The sequence below is a fragment of the Saccostrea cucullata genome, unplaced genomic scaffold (assembly GCF_032062105.1).
Source record: "Saccostrea cucullata isolate Sc308-1 unplaced genomic scaffold, CSIRO_AGI_Scuc_v1 ctg8225, whole genome shotgun sequence".
Taxonomy (NCBI): Eukaryota; Metazoa; Mollusca; class Bivalvia; order Ostreida; family Ostreidae; genus Saccostrea; species Saccostrea cuccullata.
In genome coordinates, this window is record NW_026936479.1 from 1 (window position 1) to 10,490 (window position 10,490).

At 33.8% G+C, this 10,490-nt stretch overlaps 2 protein-coding genes across 2 annotated transcripts; both read right to left on the reverse strand.

Moving 5' to 3' along the window:
* Positions 1–664: 664 nt before the first annotated feature.
* Positions 665–4,970, reverse strand: LOC134245696 (scavenger receptor class F member 1-like; the record flags this gene model as incomplete). The annotated part of the gene is made up of 5 exons (XM_062727965.1): positions 4,817–4,970; positions 4,416–4,553; positions 3,991–4,131; positions 3,511–3,648; positions 665–771 (listed from the first exon to the last, which is right to left on the reverse strand). Coding segments are annotated over exons 1-5 (678 nt in total), but the record flags the coding sequence as incomplete, so codon positions are not given.
* A 106-nt stretch (positions 4,971–5,076) lies between these two features.
* On the reverse strand, positions 5,077–6,512 carry LOC134245691 (uncharacterized). Its single transcript, XM_062727959.1, has 3 exons — positions 6,112–6,512; positions 5,254–5,499; positions 5,077–5,084 (listed from the first exon to the last, which is right to left on the reverse strand). The coding sequence occupies exons 1-3, from the start codon at positions 6,329–6,331 to the stop codon at positions 5,077–5,079; spliced, it is 474 nt and encodes a 157-aa protein (XP_062583943.1). The 5' UTR covers positions 6,332–6,512.
* Positions 6,513–10,490: the final 3,978 nt, after the last annotated feature.

Below are 10,490 nucleotides of genomic sequence, written 5' to 3' on the forward strand. Positions count from 1 at the left end.
ACAGGTCAATCTCCAGCGACTATAAGTTTTTCCTTGCTGTGAACAGATTCCAGTGCTTCAAAACTTAAGCAAAAATGGAACTTATATTTATCAGACAGTTTAAATATATAAGTGAAATCTAATTCTATGAATATGTAAAGTGAAAATTACCCTCCTCCCCCTTATTCTTAATCTTTTAAACCCGATTATTTTAAAGATAATTAATTGTTGCATTTAATTCTAGAAATATATAGCTTCGTGTTTAAGAAGCATAATTATGCATGCACAAAAACCCGACATTATCTTTTCTTGTTAAAAACAATTGTAAGAAAGAGTTGTTTTTTTTTAATGGAGCATAGTCCCTTTCCGATGAAATAAATATCGTTATGTCTTCTTGCTTTGTGTACCAGTAAAAAGAAAGAATCTTATTGTTTACATAACAATACTATATTGTCATTCATATAAACAATGACTCATACGTCGGTACTTTTTCTTTTTTCTGACAGAAGTTACCTACCTTTAAATATCAACATCGAAAAAATCATTCATAAATTATAATTTTTATATAAAGAATATCGCATACTTACTGTATAAATCTTTTTATCAAATGAACGACTTAAAGCAACTTGGAAAGGTCTAGTTACTGTTACCCTGGATAATTAGGTATGTTTGTGTTTTAGCTTACCTTTACATACACCTGACACACTCCAGACTCATGGTGACATATCCGGTTGACACAGTCCGTACTGCAGGTCTGGTTACAATTAAGACCCCAGTATAATTGTCTACATTCTACCAAAAATGAAGATTAATCGGGAAATAAAAGCAATTTTCAAAAGGAGTACATGTAGGCAAGTTTTTTCTGTCACTTAATTGAGAGTAGATGTGTCCATTATCGGATATTAAAGGATATTTGAACACTTTCTTCACATCTGACACGCTAGAGTATAATACATGTACATAACGCTTCTGTAAGATTTATAATTAATTTTGTGTCACACGTAATATTTTTATTCTACTTTCATATTTCCTGCATAACGTAATCAACAAGAGGCCCAGGGGCCACAGCGCTCACCTGAGCACATCAGTTAGGAAAAGGCACAAATCAGATCAGAACTGAGTTTACTGAAGGGGGGGGGGGCTTGAATTATAACCCCCCAGAGGGTCATGATTTGAACAAACTAGAATCTACACTACCTGAGGATGATTCCATATAAATATCACTAATCATGGCTTTGAAGTACTTGAAAAAGAAGATTTTAAAAGGTTTCCCTATATATTCCGATTTAAAACTTTGATCGGCCATTTTGGCTCCACCTTAGCCCCGGGGGTCATGATTTGAACACACTTGAATCTACACTATCTGAGGTTGATTTCACATGAGTTTCATCTTTCCTGGCCCAGTGGTTCTTGAGAAGAAGATTTTTAAAGATTTTTCCTATACATTCCTATGTTAAACTTTGGTCGGCCATTTTGGCCCCACCCTAGCCCCGGGGGGTCATGATTTGAACAAACGTGAATCTACACTACCTGAGGATGATTCCACATGAGTTTCATCTTTCCTGGCCTAGTGGTTCTTGAGAAGAAGATTTTTAAAGAGTTTACCTATATATTCCTATGTAAAACTTTGGTCGGCCATTTTGGCCCCATCCTAGCCCCGGGGATCATAATTTGAACAAACTTGAATCTACACTACCTGAGGATGATTTCACATCAGTTTCATCTTTCCTGGCCCAGTGGTTCTTGAGAAGAAGATTTTTAAAGATTTTTCCTATATATTCCTATGTAAAACTTTGGTCGGCCATTTTGGTCCCACCCTAGCCCCGGGGGGTCATGATTTGAACAAACGTGAATCTACACTACCTGAGGATGATTCCACATGAGTTTCATCTTTCCTGGCCCAGTGGTTCTTGAGAAGAAGATTTTTAAAGATTTTTCCTATATATTCCTATGTAAAACTTTGGTCGGCCATTTTGGCCCAACCCTAGCCCCGGGGGTCATGATGGGAACAAATTTGAATTTACACTATCTGAGGATGAATCCACATGAGTTTCATCTTTCCTGGCCCAGTGGTTCTTGAGAAGAAGATTTTTTAACAATGCCATTAATTTTTCACTAATTCATCATTATCTCCCCTTGGAAGGGGACGTGGCCCTTCATTTGAACAAACTTGATTTCCCTTCACCCAAAGATACTTTGTGCCAAGTTTGGTTGAAATTGGCCCTGTGGTTCTTGAGAAGAAGATGAAAATGTGAAAAGTTTACGACGACAACGACAACGACGACAGACAACGGACAAATTTTGATCAGAAAAGCTCACTTGAGCCTTCGGCTCAGGTGAGCTAACAAGGTCACGACGAACTACTGCTATAATAAAATTTGATCCATCCTTTTCGCCAGGAAAATTGATTTGTTAATTAAAATGTGAGAAAAGCACTGTCCAATCCCTTTTAAAGATTTCAACAGGAAATATAACGGAATTTTTTTAAAAATAAAAAGCCACATTAGAATTTTTTATCCGAACGCAACCCAATTTTTCTCCCATTTCAATGTTGTATGCTTTGTAATCCACCAACAGTATAATTGTACCTACCTTTACCCCCTATTGTTTTGGACTCTTCCCCTGCCCTGGCCCTTGTTCCAAATATCAAAATTCTTGCTACACAAGCATCTATTCGAGAAAACATAATACACCCGCCTCAGCACTTGTCCCAAATGCTAGTAATAATATTCTTACTTTCCCTGATACCACAAAATCTGTCACAGAAGGTAAAGGGACAATTTTAAGCAGAGAACTCTTTGAATTAATGATGGGTGGCAACCTTCAGATTTTGAATAATCAGAGGGAATATAGAAGTGTCAGTTGTTGCAAGTGGTGCTTCGGATGCAAATGCCGAACTCAGATCTGGTAATGAAGAAGTATAATTCAGTTTTCATTCTACTAAAACAAGACCCCTTCCCTCAATATCCAGACTTCAAATTCAAAGAAAATTACTACGACCATCTTTAAAAAAATGTTTGGTTGCTCTCTCCCGACCGACTCCAAGAAGGTTTTTTTACGTCGCGTGACACTTTTAATTTCTTTTAATTTCTCTTTTCCTATCAACAAATGTATTGAAAATTGGGAAATAAGATATTGCCACCTACGTACCGACCCAAAAATTTTACACTGAGTCAGAAGAGGGCAAGCAAACATTAATATAAGATGACCTAAACACAGACACCTGGCCTCGGATGAATTATATCAGCAGAAAGGTGAAGAGAAAAAGAACAACAGGGAACATAAGAAAAAAAAATGGAGAAAAAAAGTTCACAAAAAAGTCTCCGAAAAAGAGAAACAAAACAAGTTGTCTTAGATAGAGAATGAAATGTTTTATCATTATGCATTGATAAACTTTGTTGTATTTTAATAAAAAATTATTAAGGTATGTGACACGATGTCATGTTAATAAGATGACATTAGGGCTTTTTTTAAACAGGGCAATCAATGTGAGAAAAGGCCATGTTAATTATCAAAGTGGAATAAAATTACCTTTTTGACAAATTGTCCCTTCGTATCCCGGGTCACAGCCTTCTAAACATGAACCATTGATATGTTGACATTGTGTATCGTTACGACAATGACCACAACTCAGACTGCAGCCCTCTCCATACGTCCTATTGTAGCATTCTTTGTGTTGTATAAAAGAGATTGGTACAAATGATTTTTTGTTGTCATTGTCAAATTGAGAATTTATTTGTTTGATGCAGTATAAGGTTTGAAGAAACAAAAGTAGATGATCCTTAATTTTCATGCAAATAACGAGCAGTCCTGTGATTTGGGTGTTTTAAAAATGTTCATATATATTTTCTTATGAAAAATATTTTATTACATCCTGCTAGAAATTAATTCGTTTCAATGGGAAGTACAACTCTGTGATTTTTTAAGTCTGTAAAATTAATTTTTACTGTGAAACACTAGTTTGCAATTAATTTACAAAAATATTTCAAAATGGAATGAATTCTTCTTTACTTTGATCACAACGTATTCCCCTCCACCCTGGCTTACATCCTTCCACACACTCTCCAGTAAACCTGTCACATCGTCTGGTCATTCCACAGTTAACACTGCAATTCCCACTGCAGTCCTTACCATATAAACCCAGCTGACAGACTTAGAATATAAACATTATTGTATGCCTTAACCAATATTAAATTTCAAGTTTTTTTTTTTTTGCATTTATGTTACGTCCTTCATTATTCAATTTAAAAGAATTCAATGAAATTGATTTTAAAATGATATCTCATTCCAAAAAAAAATACATCTTAGTCTTTTAAAATATTTATATCTGTTTAATTGAGCACAAGACAAGACAAAAAAAACGGGAGGTCCCTGATTATGAGCAAACAGGGAAGGAAAAAAAATCTTGGCAATCATTTCAAATTAAGCAGATTTACCAGTCTGACACTTATCTCCTTTCATCCCTTCACTGCAGCCTCTAGGACACGTGCCAGTGATGTGGTGACACGTTTCTCCGTCAGTACAGTTACCACAGGATAGAGAACACCCAAAGCCATAGGTTTGTTGATCGCACACTGGAATAACAGAATTATTACACAGAACGATCCATGGCTGACAGAATTCACCCTCATCGCCTTCGGTCTTCTGCTCATTTTTATGAGATAAATTTGAGAAATTTTTAACTTCTTTGCGCAGGAAAAAAAAAGATAAACCTAAATTCTTACAAATCCACACGAATGCATAATATAACCCGAAAAATGAATACGGGGAAGGCTATAGTGTCATTCAATACTAATCCAATATTGCAGGGGGGGGGGGCAAAATAATAATAACTTACAAATATTGCACTGCAGTCCTTGATATCCTGGAGTACAATCATCCACACAATAACCAGTCACGGCGTCACACTGTTTACCCTGACAGTTCTCTGAACATGTTTGGTTACAATTTTGTCCGAAATATCCAGGAACCCATACAGCCTGTATAATCATTTTAACTGGTAGATTATTTAAAAACGAAATTATTTAACGCTTTCTTATTAAAATAAAAAAAATGTCGAATTATTAGTTACAAGATAAAGCTGTGCCATTTAGTGTATTAGTTCACTGAAATATGTAAATAGCCTACTGAATAGGTTTAAGGTGAACTCTCATATTAAGTCACCTTTTTAATATATTTCTTCAAGGACCTTCAAGCTTTGTAAATTGCTGAATTGTATCCTGTGAATTACATTTACATTAAGAATATTCAATACTGCATTCTGGAGCAACTTACCGTAAACTTCCACCTCGCACAATTCATTGAATGCGTACTGTGAATAGTACGCAGGATACGCCACATCCGGTCTTCTCTCGTTGTAGAAAATAACATAACGTCCATTCACGGTACAATTGATTCTGTGGTCTTCTGTTGGTGTACTGTTCACTTTCTGTATCTCATGAAAACAAAGATAGCCTTCTTCTTTGAACGTTGTATTGGAAACATAGAGGAAAAACCCAGCAAATCTCCCGATGTATGCACCTGGCCATGAGAAACAATAAATTCAAATTCACATTTAAGATTCCTCTTTTATTTATTCCCCTTTTCCGAAAAAATGGAAAAGAACAAAGAAGCATTCCATAATCTTTAATATGTTATGCCTCTCTGTTGTAAAGTCATATTCAGTCAATACAATTTTCGTTTCCATCGCTATTTCAATCAACAATTAACATCAGCAGTATAAAAGAAATATTTTGTACACTGGCTATTGAAAGGTATCATCAATTCATGATCGACGATGCTTTCCTTGCATTGGTCCACGTTTTAATAACCTGCGAAACATTCTCTTCTCATTCAACCACGACAAGAATAAGAGAAGATCCTACATTTTGGCCGTGGTTTGCGACTAAGCTTCTCTTCGCAAGCCTTCACGTTGATCACGTCTAAAATGCACCACCGATGAAGGTTTACACTTCACCTAATTTGATAATTTGTTATAACATCTCGTCGAAATTATGTCTGATTATATGTAACAAACTTGTTATATGAACAATTTTAAAATAATAAGACTCAATTGTCACAAGAACACACACTTTTATATTTTTTACCAATCAGTTGCAAAGAGTGCGTAGCACATGAAGGAGTAATGCATACCCGACACGTTATCAGTTCTGTAGAGGATATTAATGTAACTGATGCTAACGACACCCTGTAGATCTACTCTCCACGTGGCTGTTTCCTTTTTATCTGCAGAGATCGTACATTGGTTTCCAGTATATTCTCGGTTTGAATACAGTCCATCCACGGCTTTATCTGCTCCCCAGGAATGTGACAAGAAGGCATTCTCCTGCCAAGCTGGTCTGTGTAATGCCATGTTTTCTATTTAATATAAATTCTCTATAAAAATCTAAATTTTAAATATGGTCGTGGACATGGCATGTCTCCAATTTAACTGAATTTCACACCATTTACTACAGTTGGCATATCTTTAATTAATATGATGTTAAAGTCTAACTTTTCGATTTGGTTGCCATGGTAACAAGGATGTTATATTTTGAACACTCCGATTAAGCAAAATCTGCTTTGTTTTAAATTAAACTAGAAAACTGACCAGTCAGCAAGGGCCCCGCCATGGGGTAGAATTAATAGGGTGCAGCTTACGGAATGATAAAAAAATGTACGAAGAATAAGCAACAGCAACTGTATTCTTAAAATTTCAAGATAATTCCTGAATATTCAAAAACCTGAAAATAATATCCTTGTATTTACATTAGGCAGTAAAAAGCAACTTAACATTGAATGTATATTTAAACAATTATCATGATTATGAAGCATGTGTTATATAAAATGCCAGCCTTCAATGAATGCAAATATCATGAAGGCTTGACCTTAACTTCAAACAAACAGCAGTTGCAGACAAGGGGTTTCATTAATCTTAAAGTGACAGATAAAGATAAGCCTACTGAATTTTCTGCAGCAGGCTAGATAATTAATCCCAAGGGATTAATTGTACCTCTTTGTAGAAGTAGAAGACATAGAGAAGCAAACTTAGCATCAAAATATGTATTTCTGCCTACTGAACTACCATACCAAATTTGAACTTGATTGGGCAACTATAAAAAAAGTTATTAGAAAAAAACAGAAAATTTGTGGACGGAAGAGTGACAGACGGACAGACAGACAGACAGACAGACAGACGGACGGACAGACAGAGTGATTACTATAGGGCACCCGCAAATCCTTGCGGGGCCCTAATTAGTGCAGATTAAGTGAATTATTGTGAATTCACATAAAAATTTTATTCTCTGAGCTCATATTACTAAAATCTAAGAAATAAATTGTATTCAAGATATTTGAATTGAAGTTAAGAGAATTTTCACGGCAGTTTTAAGGTTGCCAGCATATGGACAATTTGCCAGATTTGGCCTTTTTTAGTAATATTCAATGGATTTTTTAACCATTTTGACTTAAGATATATTTCTAAACATGTACCATTACATAAACTATACATTCTAAGGTTTTATAAGAATAGAAAAAAATAATGGGTAAATTAGCAGCTTTCTAGATATTATTGCATGAACATTGGCAATTTGCCAAAATTTTTCGCCATTTTTGACAACAGATATATTTGTAAACATGTATCATTAAATGAACAATATATTCTGAAGTTTTATAGAAATAATTGAAAAAAATAATGGGTAAATACACAGCTTCCTAAAAATTATTGCATGAACGCCCCCTCCATTTATCACAAATAACAGATCATTTCAGAACACATTTTACCAATTGAACAAATTGTTAGGTACGTGTGTATGAATACATGTCAAGTTTTTTAATTTTTAAAAAGTAATTAAATAGAACTTCTGCAATTAACTCAGTGACAACTAAATTAATATGTCAGTATACCAACACTCCTGCAGAATTGGGATATAAAAAGGGAAGAAACAGCTTCTTTTCATAATACTGCTTGTATAGAGAAGATATAAACATGACACTGGAATGTAAGCTCCAGTTAAAAACTGACATTTTTTGAATATACAAGAAATCAATTTAGAAATGAGCTCCTCTGAGATCACAATTTCCTTGAAGGTGATGTTCCAAAGAAGGGACACAGTGATATTGACATATCCTTCTGGACAGGAAAGATTTTTCTGTGTCAGCTTTCTCTTCATAGTTAAGGGCCATTGTGTGTCCGCTGGCCATTTCTATTACGGTTCATTGCCTTCTGTTCATGAAATAAAAAAAAAATACCATAAATTTTTTTTTGACAGTTTGAATAAAAACTTCCTAAAAGATAAATTTTAAATTCTTAAAATTTGAATCTTTAAATTTTTCTATATATAAAAGTTATACATTTTCAATCTCTTTACATTATTATCTCCCTTTATGCATAGTCAAAATGTTCTAGTTAACAATGAATCCATGTAACTTACACGACAGGTATCTGTCTGGTCTCCTAAAGGATCTGTAATCCCTGGAATCTTCATTGAGAAAATCTTGCAAGGGCTGCAATGATCAAATTATTTTTACAAAAAAAATTGAAAGCTTGGGTTAAAATCTTAAACATAATGCATATATTACATGTACCTGATATTTAAATGTTATCCTGAAATTTTTCTGAATCATAAGGAATGATTGATAAAGGAGGGAATTCAATGTTGTCATCAAGCAATTTTTTTCTTCAAATTACACATAGCTATTAAAGCTTTTCTGCAGTTTGGACAAATTGCTGGAGAGTAAAAATATATTTGACAACACTTAATTTTTCAAGTGGTAAATGAAATGTTATTATATCATGAATTACTTGTAATAATACTACATGTAATGTTGTATAATTTGTTCTTGAATGTGACTTTTTTCTTGTACAATGTCCTTGACATGTAAAGTATACAGCATCAAAATGAACCTATCTATACAAATCAATACCGTAAATCTAAATGAATGCAAGATTAATATGCCTGTAATATATAGCTGAAAAACATTAATGGTCAACAGAGTAAAATTTTGAGAGCAATGCATCTTATAATTAAAAAAGTCAATAAAGACTGCTTCATGACAATTAACTAATAAGAAAGTACTTCATGACAATTAACTAATAAGAAAATACATAATCATGGCTTTGTCGCATTCATACATCTTTATATAGATTATATTTTACCTACTTCACAATACATTACCTCACAGAGCAAATACCTTGTATCATGGTCCCAAAAAATCATTTCGAATAGTATGACAAGGTAAGATCTTGAACACTTTTCATTCACTTTTTTGGCTGTAAATCTGTGTGTCTGCATGCTCCATGTGCCGAGCTAAATTTCATAATTCTACACATATACTTTTGTGATCGATTCTTTGAAATATTCTATTACGGTCCTGTTATTGCTTAAAATTTAACCCACTATTCAGTTATCATTGTCAAAATCAAAGGTTAAATATTTCCATGGTATGATTTCTACAAATACTGTTTGTTAAAATAAGAATGGACAAAAACACTTCAAATATACTGAATTATATCGAAAATGAAATAATGGTAACAAAAACAGGCACATAAAGGTTCAGAGTAGTATATGATTCAATTTCATGTAATATGTGGAACTGTGCATCCACGTTTTCATGGTTTTGTTTGTTTCTATTATCTTATATTTTAAGATACAGTCAGTTACGGGCGGTACATGTGACACCTGAATAGATTATAAATAAAAATACTTACACGTTGCAATGGGGATCGGCCAGGGACTACCGCACCACTATTTCCCGATATCTATTTCAAAGACTTCTTGAAAGGTTCAGTTAAAATCCTTCGCCCCATACCACCTTGATTTCCTCATATTTTACTTTCTACAAGTAGCTAATTCTCATCATGTCCAGATTCACCCTTTGACTTCTCTTCAAAAATTTCATTCCGAATGTTTTTACAGATAATAAACTTCTTGGGTAAGATGTTGGCAAACGTCCATGATACTTTATTAACAGATATTCGGTTTTCATCAATTTCTGAGTCTCGTGAGGTAGAATTTTCCTGAACAACTTGTTTCAAAACAAGAAGAAAAATTGCAGATTTTAATGTCTGCCATCTACATTTTACACATTTCGTATTCTTCAATGCCGAAGAGTTCCAACAAGGGAAATAACTAGGATATAGAATAGTCACATTTAGACCAACTTCATGGTGTAATAAAATGTTTAGTTTTCATTTAGCCATACATGTTTTAAATGATGTTTGCAAAATAACATTTCTTGAATCTAAATTTCCCTTATAGGATTTTCACATCACTTACAAAGTTTTTATATATATTACGTCTGACAAGGGAAGTAACGATGACTAATTATTCCTTTGTTAAGCATCGGAAAATTATAAAATGTAAAAACTTTATGACATATGTTTTTTTTTAACATAGGTTTGTCTTGAAGCATATAAAAAATTTGCACAAAAAACAGCGTTGCCTAGTAATTTTTTCTTCATTTTAATGATAAATAGCAATATCCACTTTCATTTACACCTTGTAGCCCCGATTCCATGGCAACCAGGTAAA

Coding starts and splice junctions, on each gene's coding strand:
- LOC134245691 (XM_062727959.1), bottom strand. CDS start 6,331: ATGGCATTACACAGACCAGCTTGGCAGGAGAATGCCTTCTTGTCACAT. Junction 5,500..6,111: donor CAGAACTGATAACGTGTCGG/GTATGCATTACT, acceptor TCTCATGGCCAG/GTGCATACATCGGGAGATTT.